Below are 12,696 nucleotides of genomic sequence, written 5' to 3'. Positions count from 1 at the left end.
TCACACAGAGAGTGAGTAGGGGAATTGAAGCTCAAGTTGGTCTTCAAAGCCTATGCTACCTCTATATTATGGCTATTCCAATGAAGTGATCCTTAAAAAGGATAAAAATAGTTTGAATGACCTTAGCTAATAGATTTTACATACTTAAATTATATGGCATTTTTACATAAATTATATGGCATTTTAACTTGAGGAAAGTTAGGTCACTTCTTGGTCTGGATCCTTTAAAACATGGCTAGATCATGGCATCACTCTTGGAATATTATTAACTTCTATAGGAATAAAAAGCAACCAGAGGAGCTACCATCTTGACCCTGAATCAGTAGGGGGTGGTGTGAGCCATCTTCCCAGATGTTGAAAAAACCTCGCCCGACTATCCCACTAATTTTTATTATTGAGAGCGTTCCATTAAGAATTTTGCTAGGGGGTAGGAACAATGTCATGAAGAACAGACTCTTAATGCTTCATGGCTGATACTGGAGGTATGAGGTCTCTCTTGTGCTGGGTGGCCATAGAGGATGCTACAAAGCTATTTAGTCTTGTTCTGCCTTCAATCGTACTGATTAAAAACCACACTTCCGTTTCCTTTCTCTGTACCTTGGTAGCATACAGATCAGCTGTTTCCAGAAAAAGCTGCCTGCTTAGTTCTTCCAAAGCGTCCACTTCCTGTTGGATAAGAGTGAGATCTGGCACAAAATGGGCATCAAGGTTTAAATCACATAGAAGTTTCAAGAAATAGCAATGAAGAAATCATATGCTTTTGGTTTCTCCTAGCCTGGATATTCAATTTCCTGCTTCATGGCCAGCAGTACTCCTTCAGAGCAGTTTTCCCAACCTCCAACACAGGTGTGAAAAAGCTTCTCCCCCAAGAGCATTACCAAATACCTACCATTCAGTTTCTCACTAGTTCAAGTGGCTAAGACAGATGGTTTTGTTGTTGCTTTTCTTTATCTAATTAGAGTAAGTCAAATGTAATCTTGAAATCTCAAATAGTTACATAGTAAAACTCCTATAATATAGCGTAATTTCCCCCTAAATTATCTGAATAAATATAATGTTAGGAAAGGGAATTAATACTACTGAGTTTAATACAGGCTGGGATTTATAAACATTCCCTTCTTTAGTTCTTTATAGACAATATCTTCTATTATTCTCATAAAGTCCCATGAGATAGGTGTTATTACCCATTTTGCAGATAAGGAAAGTAAAGCTCAGATATGCCTTCCTCCAAGGTCTGCTCTTTCCATTACACTATGCTACTTTCCAAGAACTCAGTGAGGGCCTGTTATTGTCTCCATTGAGGAAACAGGGGCTCAGAGAGGAAAATAACTTTAATCCTGATACTTTTGCCGATTTGACTTACTATCACTAAGATAGCTTAAACCTAAACTTTAGCTTTTATGGACTTTAAAGTCATAAAAAATAGTGAAATAGCCCAAGTCAAAAGATTCACTTTGGTCCAGAGCCTCCCTAAGTCTATGACTTTTCCTGCTAGAGGCAGGCATTCTACTGCCTTCTGCAGATACTGCCCCCTTCACCCCCTCCCTTTTTTTTTTTTTTTTAAACAAATGGAAGGTTGTGGCAACCCTGCATTGGACAAGTCTATGGGCACCATTTGTGTCTCTACCAAAATGTATCACATTTTGGTAATTTTCACCGTAGTTCAAGCTTTTTCATTATTATTACATTTGTTATGGTGATTTGTGATCAGCGATTACCACTCACTTAAAGTTCAGGTAATGATTAGCATTTTTTAGCGATAGTTTAAACTAAGGTATGTACATTTTTTTTAAGAATGCTATTGCACACTCAATAGGATACAGTATAGTGTGAACAAAACTTTTATATGTACTGGGAAACCGAAATATTCATCTGACTCACTTTATGGCGATATTTGCTTTATTGCGATGTTCTGGACCCACACCTGTAACATCTCTGAGGTATGCCTGTACTGCTCAAATCACCATAGTGCCCTTCGGCTCCTTCTTCAGTAGTGGCTGCTACTGGGATGGTCCAGGCCACCAAACAACAGGGTTTAACTAGTTACATGTCTGCCTCTCCCATGATTAGATGGTCAGCTTCTTGAGGAGAGAGGGTACATACTCTGTTCATCATTTTATCCCTTAGGACTCTGCCTGGAAATAGAAGATATGAAATAAATGTCTCCAGGGTAAATGAATTCAATGTAATCCTTTTTTTCTTCTCTCATGGTCATCCTGCCTTTCTTCGGTCCAATTCTTACCTACATTTGACACCGGAAGGATATGTCACAATTTATAGCAAGGACAGATTACATCCTTTTCCTCCAATTGAAGCAAAAGGGAATTTGTACTTCCCTCAGGCTGGAGAAGGAAGGAGGAACATGCTATCTCACCCCAGGCCCCCCCCCCCCCCACAATTTTGACTTAATAGCCTGGTAGACACAAAGAGATTTTGTTGCTCAATCTGGGAATCAAACACTGCAACCAACTGGGCCAAGAACAACCCATTAAACCCAATATCCTTGATCCTTCAAACTAAAAGTCAATGAAGATACAGTGCTGCTTAAAAGTTGTTTAGCAATACCGATCGCTTTAGAAATGGGCCCTTACCAGCTCATATACATACAAACCATCCATTTTCGGGAGTCACTGTGTTTTATGCTAGTTTTTCAGACCTGGGAAATAGAATAGTGTAGAGGAAAGAACTAAAAGGAGGTCCTATCTTTGCCACAAACCACAGTGTGACTTAACCTCTCTGGGTCTATTTTCTCATCTGTAAAATGGAAAGAGTGACTTTTAGGATTTCTTGAGCTCAAAGACAATGGTTTTATGATCTTTTAGGGGCACTGGAGAGATGACTCTGTATTTCCTAAGCCTAGCCCTGGCCAGCTGGACTCTGATGCAGTCAGGTACCTTAGAGAAGACCATCCCAACACTACTTTTTTCTTCTGGCCTTGGTCCAGAGTTGAGAAAAAGAATCAGGCAGAGGGATAAAGGATACTTTCACTTCCTGGTGCTGAAGTGGTAACACTTTTTATCATTCCCCAGAATCCTGATGGTTTGTTATGCACCTCCCCCTTCTGGAACATAGTTCTCCGTGTCATTGCCATCCTGAAAGGAAAGAAAAGATAAAACCTCAGCAGGGAGCTTTAATCCTCATAGTCGGTATTCATCCACCTTCTAGTCTCATAACTGCCCTTTTCCCTTGCTGAGCTGTTCAGGAAAGAATGCAAACTCCGGAGTCCCGCTTTGCCACTACTCACAACCAAGGGGAAACTATACACTCCCAAGAAGCAATGTGGCCTACACAAAGGAGCACAGAATTTGGCGAAGGCAAGAAATGTGAAGATAGGCTCTAACTGCGAAACTAGAAGACTGCAGAGTTTTCATTTCCTCATCTCTGGCCAGGTGTGAAGATCACTGAAACCGTATATAAGAACTCATGCCGTCAACTACAAAGCTCTATACTTATATTAGTAATTTTTACCATTATCATTTAAGGACAAAATAGTTAACACACCTGAAGGGCCAGGTTCAGGGTAAGAACTAAAAAGTTTCTTTCCTTCCTTTTTGAAAGCAGACAAAGAACAAAAACTAAATGCAGGAAAATCACATAAATCTAGCCTCTTCTTTTTTTTTTAAAGTTTATTAATTTTGAGAGAGACAGAGACAGCATGAGTTGGGGAGGAGCAGAGACAGAGGGACAGAGAGAGAGAATCCCAAGCAGGCTCCGTGCTGGCAGCACAGAGCCAGATGCCGGGCTTGAACCCACAAAACCATGAGATCATGACCTGAGCCAAAACCAAGAGTCAGACACTTTAACCGACTGAGCCACCCAGGTGGCCCTCTGTGGGCTAGATTCTTTAAGACAGTGATTAAAGGTATTAACAATAAGAATATGAGGTATATTGGGTCATGCTGACTTAATTTTCTTCTCAAAATGACCTTTGCCTGGATATCGAGTGAATGGGATATAGCTCCAAGTTTTAGCTCTTTAATTACACATGTTCACTATAACTTAGCATTGTTGGAAGAGGTCATTAACAACCAAGAAGAGGCTCACTAGGAAGATTTTGACTTGGGAGAACTAAGGGTTATGAGTCTTGCCATTTTCATAGATGGAAAAGCTGGAGCAAGTGTATGAAGAAGGAAGACGTTCTATCTTACTCATTTGAAAGTTCACTTCAGTTTACTGGGCCAGATTAAAAGAGAGGCAGTGGGGAGAGAGGGAGCACTGAGGCCCATTTCTATTGTCCTTAGTTTCGATGCCTACAGCACGACAAATGCAACGACTGGCTGTGGAGTGGAACTGGTTGATGATGTCAAGGTGACCGACACTGTATTGTGGCCCCGGAATAGGCAGGGAGGCACAATCACTGGAAGAAGTGAAGGCTGGCTGCACACAACAAGCGTGACCTTGTTTTAAATGACTCACTTTCACTTTTAATTTTATCACTTTAGCCTAAACCAATTTTGCTCTTTCTTACCGTAAGTTGCAGATGAGAAATAAACATGTATTTTTAAAAGAAATGGTTAACATTATCAGACTTCCGGAGATGTGGTAAAAAAGAAAGAAATAGTATGAGGTACTTGTACTTTTATCTTGAACTTTTTGTCACTATCATCAACACCACATCCTGTGACCATCATCATTATTGCCTCTTTATGATAAGGGCAGTCCAGAACGAGAAATTATTTTTTCATTATTAGCTGGATGCCATTAAAAAACCCCACAGTCCGGAAAAACATGCGCCTGGCTGAGGTTTGGTGGTAGTTTGCAAGTCAAGAGGCTGAAAAGTGTCTACTGTGGTTTAAATATACCATTCCACTATTCTTCTGGTACAAACTAGAAAGGTGGGAAGAAAGCAATTACTTTTCCTTTCTAATTAAACATTTTGAGGTATTGTAGATTCACATGTGGTATAAGAAATTACAGAGACATCCCACGCACCCTTTCCCCAGCTTTCCCCAATGGAAACATCTTGCAAATTTATAGTACAATAGCACAACCAGGGTATTGACACTGATACGGTCAAGATACAGAATATTTCCATCACTATAAGAATCCCTCACAATGCCCTTGTACAGCCCACTTCCCCCCTCTCCCCTCTGACTCCTCTTTACCAACCTAGCAACCACAAATCTGTTTTCCGTTTCCATTCTGTCAGTTCAAAAATGTAATAGAAATAGAATCAGATAGTATGGAACCTTTGCAGATTGGCTTTTTTCACTCAGCATAATTTTCTGGAGATTCACCCAGGCTGTTTTAGCGACAGTTCATTCATTTCATTCATTTTTATTACTCAGTAGTATTCTGTACATGTGCGACCCCGTAACCATTCATTCACTAACGGGTATCTGGGTTATTTCCAATTTGGGCCACTATGAATAAAACTGCTACAAACGTCAGTGTACAAGTTTTCTGTGAACCCAACTCTTCTTTTCTCTGGCATGAATGCCGAGGAAGGCAGTTGCTGGGTTGTGTGGTCGTTGCAGGTTTAGTTTTTAAAGAAAGTGCTAAATGTGTTCCCGAATTACTATTCTACATTTTAACCAGCAATGTATGAGTAATCTAACTTCTCTGCATCCTTGCTAGGATTTGGTGTCGCTTATTTATGTTAGCCATTCTAATACGTGTATAGTGGTATCTCATAGTTTTAATTGCATTTGTCTCACGTTTTAGGATGTTAAAACATCTTTCCACCTACTTCATAGCAATCTACATATGCTCTGCAATGAACATCTCCATGTCTTTTGCCTATTTTCTAATTGGACTTTTTTTTTTTTAACTCTGTTTTGAAAGTTTTTATATTTTAGATACTAGTTTTTTCTCAGATCTGTGGTTTACAAATATTTTCCCCCAGTCTGTAATTTGTCTTTTCACCCTGAGCAGGGTCTTTCCCAGAGCAGAAGTTTGTGGTGTGGATGAAGTCTAATTTATCAATTTTTCCTTTTATATGTTTGGTGTCAAATCCATGAACTCTTTGCTTAGCCCTAGAGCCCTCCTAAGACTTCCTGTTTCTTTCTTCCTAAGTTGTAAAGTTGTACCGTTTAATTTTTGTGTAAGATGTGAGATTTATATTGAGATTCATTTTTTAAAAAATCTATGAAGGGGTGCCTGGGTGGCTCAGTCAGTTAAGTGGCTGACTTTGGCTCAGGTCACGATCTTGTGGTTCCTGAGTTCAAGCCCCACACTGGGCTCTGTGCTGACAGCTCAGAGCCTGGAGTCTGCTTCAGATTCTGTGTCTCCCTCTCTCTCTCTCTGCCCCTCCCCTGCTCTGTCTCTGTCTCTCTCTCAAAAATAAACATTAAAAAAATGTTTTTTAAATCTATGGATATCCGATTGCTCTAGAACTATTTGTTGAAAAAGTGATCTTTGCTGACGTGGTCTTGGATCTTTGTAAAAAAATTACTTGGGCATATTTGTGTTGGTCTATGTCTGAGTTTTCTGCTCTTTTCTATTGATATGTGTCTATACCTCTGCCCATACCACACAGTCTTGGTTAGTATAGCTACATAATAAACTTTGAAATCAGACTGATTCTTTCCATTTTATTCTTTTTCAAAATTGTTTTAGCTATTCTAAGTACTTTTGCCTTTCCATATAAAATCTACAAAAAATCTTGTTGGGATATATGTTAAAGCTGTGTATCAGTGTGGAGAGAACTGACATATCTACTATTTTGAGTCTTCTAATCTATAAACTTGGTATGCCTCTCTATGTAGATATTTGATTTCTTTGATTAGCATTTTATAGTTTTCAGCATGTAAGACCTATATATGTTTTGTTAGACTTACATCTAAGTATTTCATTTTTTGAGTGATTGTAATTGGTATTGTATTTCTAAATGTCAGTTTAAAGAAATACTTTAAGTCTCTGTGTTTATTATGTACCTGCAACCCTGTTAAACGACCATTATTTTGCATTGTTCCCCTGTGGAAAATAAGCTTAAGAATTCTGTACACTTGCACCAGTGGGTTAACAAGGCTTAGGGCAGAAAGCCACTATGGGGCAAAAGTGCCCAAGGTTAGTCACTAAGTAAAACAAGGCTTAGGGAGAAAAGCCACCTCCACAGGACAGAAGCCTCTGAGAATAGAGGGACAAAGCCGCTACGGGGCGAAAGTGCCCAAGGTTAGCTAGTAGAAAGGTGCCTTGTTAGCCTTGAGGCAGCGCGCTCCAGCAATCTTACACTTTGGAGAGAACAGCTACGTGGCTGTATCGCCCACAGAGAAACACTGTCCATCTGGCATCTGGCGCCAATATATCATTGTGCTTGAATCTCAACTTCTACTGCCACTTGCCCCCCAAACCCTTTGCTTCTTACAAATTAATGGTCACTATCTTATTGTTTGTTTCTGCACATTCACCATGTATGTAAAACCTTGAGAGATCAATACATACAGAGGCAAAACCCCTGTTCGGGGCTCTTGTCTCCTCCTGGACATTAGCTTCTCTCATATTCAATTCTGCATCCAATCTCTTGCTGGACAAGAGAGAGCTCCAGATTCAAAGTCTGCAACATTCCCCTGTATCATTTTTCTCTTGCTGCTTTCAAGATTTTTTCATCTTCATCTTTTAGTAGTTTGATGATATGAACCTCAGTAGTGTTTACCCTACTTGGGGTTAAGCTTCTTGGATCTGTAAATTAACATTTTCCACCAAATTTGGGAAGTTTCTGGCCATTAGTTCTTTAAATGCACCCCCGCCCCCTTCTTTGAGAGAGAGCGAGCACGCAAGCGCGCGCACGTGCATGCACCTGAGCATGGGAAGGGCAGAGAGAGACAGACTCTTAAGCAGGCTCCACGCCCAGTATGGAGCCTGATGCAGGGGCTTGATCTCACGACCCTGGGATCATGACCTGACCCGAAATCAAGAGTTGGATGCTTAACCAACTGAGCCACCCAGGCACCCATCTTTAAATACTCTCTTTCTCTCTCTTTAGGACCCCAACTACATTTTGAACTGCTTGATATTGTTTTATACTTAAATACCCTACATTTTTTCCAGTCTTTTCTCTATTCTTCAACTGACTAATTTCTTTTTTTTTTAATTTTTTTTTTTTTAACATTTATTTAGAGAGACAGAGAGAGACAGAGCATGAGCAGGGGAGGAGCAGAGAGAGGGACACACAGAATCTAAAGCAGGCTCCAGGCTCTGAGCTGTCAGCACAGAGACCAATGTGGGGCTTGAACTCACGAATCATGAGATCATGACCTAGGCAGAAGTTGGACACTTAACCAACTGAGCCACCCAGGCGCCCCTCCAACTGAATAATTTCTATTGATCTATCTTCAACTTGATTCTTCCACCTCTCAATTCAATTCTGCTAGGCCTACCTAGTGACATTTTCATTTCAGTTATTTGAATTTTCAGTTTTTGAATTTGTTTTCTTTTTATTTATTTATTTATTTTTTTTTTTTTTAAATTTTTTTTTCAACGTTTATTTATTTGTGGGACAGAGAGAGACAGAGCATGAACGGGGGAGGGGCAGAGAGAGAGGGAGACACAGAATCGGAAACAGGCTCCAGGCTCCGAGCCATCAGCCCAGAGCCCGACGCGGGGCTCGAACTCCCGGACCGTGAGATCGTGACCTGGCTGAAGTCGGACGCTCAACCGACTGCGCCACCCAGGCGCCCCATGAATTTGTTTTCTTTTTAAAATACAGTTTCCATTTCTCTTTTGGGATGCTTTATCTGTTCACTGATATTATGTTCTCCTTCATTTCTTAGAATTCATAATAGATTTCACAAAAAGACTTAAAGGCTATTATTTGGGCCCACTTGAAGTTAAGTGTCTTATTATCTGCTTTTTATCTTGAACATAGATTGCTTGGTCCCATTTCTTTGTATGTTGAGTAAGTTTTGGCTGAAAACTTAACACTGCAGATAGTATGTTGCAGTAACTTGGGAATCTATCACCCCCCTCCCCCGAGGACTCTTTTTTTTTTTTTTTTTTTTTTTTGGTTGGTTGTTGTTCTATTAAGCAGTTAGCTTACCTGGGCTCAAACTGTGAAGCCATCATACCTACTGCATGCAGCAACTACTATCTTTGCTTAGTTTTTCAGCATCCAGCTGCTCTCTTTGTAGCTGACTCTGGTGGTCTCTGCTGAGCCTGAGCAGGTTAGTTAGTGGTTGACAAAGAATCTGAACAGATTTTATACTTTAAGGCCTATCCTTTCTCTGGTCCCTTTGTTTCTAGGGGTTCCTCTAAAATTTCTAATTGCACCTTGCCAGTCCTGAGTTCTATCTTGTGACACCTTAAACCAGTTAAGAATTTCACTTTCTGTCATTCAAGCTGTGTGCCCATCTTACACACAGTTCAGGCAATGCACGCAGCCAAAGGCACCAACACCTGCAAAAGAGGGAATTATGTCTTTCAAGGGTAGACCCCCTTCTAGTTTCTCCCTACTTTTTCTCAGGCTCTCTGGTATCTACTCTGCAAATGTATTGTTTAGTGATGAGGCAGGGACTTGGATAGTTTATACCTCGATTCTATTATCTTAGTACTTCTACATGTCTCTTGCCTCCAAAATTTCACTTCCAAGTTCAAACCAGAGTAATTGGAAATTTATCAGTCTGAGTGGATGCTAGGATAGTGGGCAGTGGCTGAAGAGCAACCGCGAGCAAGAAAGCCACAAAACGTGAGGTAATGTGATACTCTTCAAAATTTTTACCTCTGTTCGTTTTCCAGTGTCTTTGAATAATATCTTTTATGATTTTTTTCTAGTTTTTATGATTCTCTATAGAAGGATTTACGTAAACTCTTTGCAGTACCATGGTTTGAAGGCAGTTGTGGCTGGTGCTGAAATTTCACCAGTGAATGTGTTTTTTCCCCTATCGCTACAAGTTTTCAAGAGAGCCTAAAAACAAACAAATAAATAAATAAACCAACTCAAGAGTATAGGTTAAGATTTTTTTCTTTATAGTAATAGCTTGCATTAAACTTTTACATATTATAATACTCTAGTTTTTTTTTAGTCACAAACAAAAATTAGAAATTCAGAATTTGTGGTTGGAAAGGGATCCTAGAGACCCTTTAGCCAACCCTGTCATTTTCCAAATGAGGAAACTAAGTCTAGCATTTGCTCAAGATCACTTAGCATGTTTACTGTAAAGTGACTGACTCAAATTCTTTTCATTATACTATGGGAGAGTTGCATAGCTGTATTTTCTATCTTCCACAAAACCACAATTTCAAAGTTGTATTAATACTGTTTGTGAGTACAGACTATAATTTAGCTATATCCTAGATTACCAAAACAAAAACTTTGACATCTAAGTCAAAAGAAAAAGAAAATAACAGATCACTTAATTCTTTTAACCTGAAAAAAGCTGAAGGCTTTGATCACTAAACCAGCGTGTTCATACTAATTGAAGTAGGTTTAAAAAAAATTATTTTTGAAGTTTATTTATTTATTTTGAGGGAGACATCAAGCAGGGTAGGGGCAGAGAGACACAGAAAGAGAGAGGGAAGGAGGGAGGGAGGGAGGGAGGGAGGGAGGGAGAGAGAGAGAGAGAGAGAGAGAGAATCCCAAGCAGGCTCCGCACTGTCAGCAGAGCCTGATGAGGGGCTCGAACCCACGAAATGTGAGATCATGACCTGAGCTGAAATCAAGAGTCATATACTTAAACAACTGAACCACCCAGGCACCCCTGAACTAGGTTTTTGATGAATGTTTTCCAAATACTATAAATCTCATCTTCTCTTTAGTGTTCCCAGGGAGAACACAGTGTGCCTCTTTCCTACCCCCATTTTTAACCATTAATTCTTTTGTACATAACAGATGTTATATTTCTTGTAGGTCATCTCACTATGGCTCTCTCCTGGTAAATTAAAAGATGGTTTTCTGGTCACTACTACTGCCCAACTAGGAGTATTTGTGAAAACAGTGTTTCTAGTATGAATCCCAAGGGCCCCAGTGTTGTCATGTTAGCTTATTTGCCCTGATAGCTCCACTGCGGTGATAATTAGGCCAAGTTAGGAGGCTGACTCTTCTGAGAGCCACTCAAATTAATAAGATCCACTAGAGGATCACAAACCATCCCAGATTCTGACTAGACAAAACCTGTAGGGGTACATGTAGGGATCAGGGTCAATTCCTAACCACGACTTATGATGAAATGGCTTAAAAGTACACATCCAAGGAAAAGGTGTCAAAGATGGTAATGTAGGAAGACCCTGAACTCACCTCCTCCACTGACACCCCAAATCTACAGCTATTTATAGAGCAATTCCTCCTGAAAAATAACTGAGGGCTGGGGTGCCTGGGTGGCTCAGTCAGTACGTGTCTGATTCTTGATTTTGACTCAAGGTCATGCTCTCAAGGTTTGTGAGTTCGAGCTGACAGTGCAGAGCCTGCTTGGGATTCTCTCTCTGCCCCTCCCCAGCTCTCCCTCTCTCTCTCTCTCTCCCTCAATATAAACATTAAAAAAAAATGACTGAGGGCTGACTGAACAGCTTCTGCACAACAAAAGGTAGACAGACCACAGAGAATGGCAAAATAGTGGAGACTCAGTATTAAAGGGAAGCTCCCCCTCCCTCCCCCCGCCAATGCTATACAATGCAGGGGGCGCGGGGGAGAGGAATTGTACTGAGGGACCATGAACAGATTTGTCTGGCCTGAGGCACAGAAAAAAAGGCATGGTTTACAAGAACGACTTGAATATAAAGGAACCAGCTCTACAAGCCTACCAGACAGCTGGGGAGCTGCTGGAACTCTCTCTAGCTGGCCAGGGCTGGCAGGTACCACAGTTTTTGTTCCCCCTCCACCTTAATAGTACAGACAGGAGCAGGATCTGAGCACCCTGTCAGACTACCACCTCAGTGAGCCCCGAGCCCCTGGACCGCATCAGTCCAGCTGTCCCACCAAAGCAGCCCCAGAACTGTACACGCTGGGGCACCCCTGGTCAGCGTTCACTACAGCTCCAGCCATCTCACCATGTGACACAGGCACAAAGCACCCTGGAACACTCTAGGCTGACACCACTTCAGCTACAGATAGCTTGCTAGGGCACCCCTAGTGCAGATCGCACTGGGACCTCCTGGCTCACGTGTGTTTCAGCTCTAGCCACTTTGCTAGGGCACCCTGTGTCTGGAGCCTCTCGAGAACCTCTGGCCTGTGCCCACTTTAGCTCCAGCTGTCTTGCCAGGGCACCCCCTGAGTGGAATACCCTGGGAACCCTGGCCCATTCCCCACCTCAGCTCCAGCCATCCCCCAACTGGGTGCCCCTGGAGTGGAGCATCTTGGCCTGTGCCAGCCTTGGCTCTAGCCACCCAGTCAGGGTGCTTCCTGCATGGAGTGCCCTGGGACACCGTAGCTTGCACACATTTCAGCTTCGGCTATCTTGCCAGGGTGCCCTCTGCACAGAGAGGCCCAGGACCATCCTGGCCCACACCCACTTCAGCTCTAAACATCCCACCAGGGCAGACCCAGAATGGAGTGCTCCAAGGCCCCCAGCCTCTGCCAGTCAACAAAAATTACCAGTCACATACAGTCTACACAGAAGATGATGATACCCGGAGCATTTCCTCAAGTTTGGAAGTAGCTGTTTCACCAAATTCGTAGAATAAAAACAGAAAGGCAAAATGAGGAGGCAGAGGAAGATGTTCCAAACTAAAGAGTAGGACAAAACCTCAGAAAAAGAACCAAATGAAATGGAGATAAGCAATATGCCTGATAAAGAGTTTAAAGTAATGATCATAAAGATGCTCATG

The 12,696-nt window shown here is 41.5% G+C and overlaps 1 protein-coding gene across 1 annotated transcript in view; it reads right to left on the bottom strand.

The window, feature by feature from the left end:
* The window catches only part of LOC115520397 (Golgi pH regulator), a 61,723-nt gene that overhangs the window by 18,237 nt on the left and 30,790 nt on the right, over window positions 1-12,696 (bottom strand). Inside the window, exons 8-9 of the mRNA XM_030324717.2 lie at window positions 2,983-3,092; window positions 598-686 (exon numbers count right to left, since the gene is read on the bottom strand). Coding sequence (XP_030180577.1) covers window positions 598-686; window positions 2,983-3,092 — 199 coding nt within the window. The remainder of the gene's footprint in view (window positions 1-597; window positions 687-2,982; window positions 3,093-12,696) is intronic.

This window comes from Lynx canadensis, chromosome C1 (assembly GCF_007474595.2).
Source record: "Lynx canadensis isolate LIC74 chromosome C1, mLynCan4.pri.v2, whole genome shotgun sequence".
NCBI lineage: Eukaryota > Metazoa > Chordata > Mammalia > Carnivora > Felidae > Lynx > Lynx canadensis.
The sequence above is the reverse complement of the archived record's forward strand: the minus strand, read 5'-3'. Positions and strand labels throughout refer to the sequence as shown.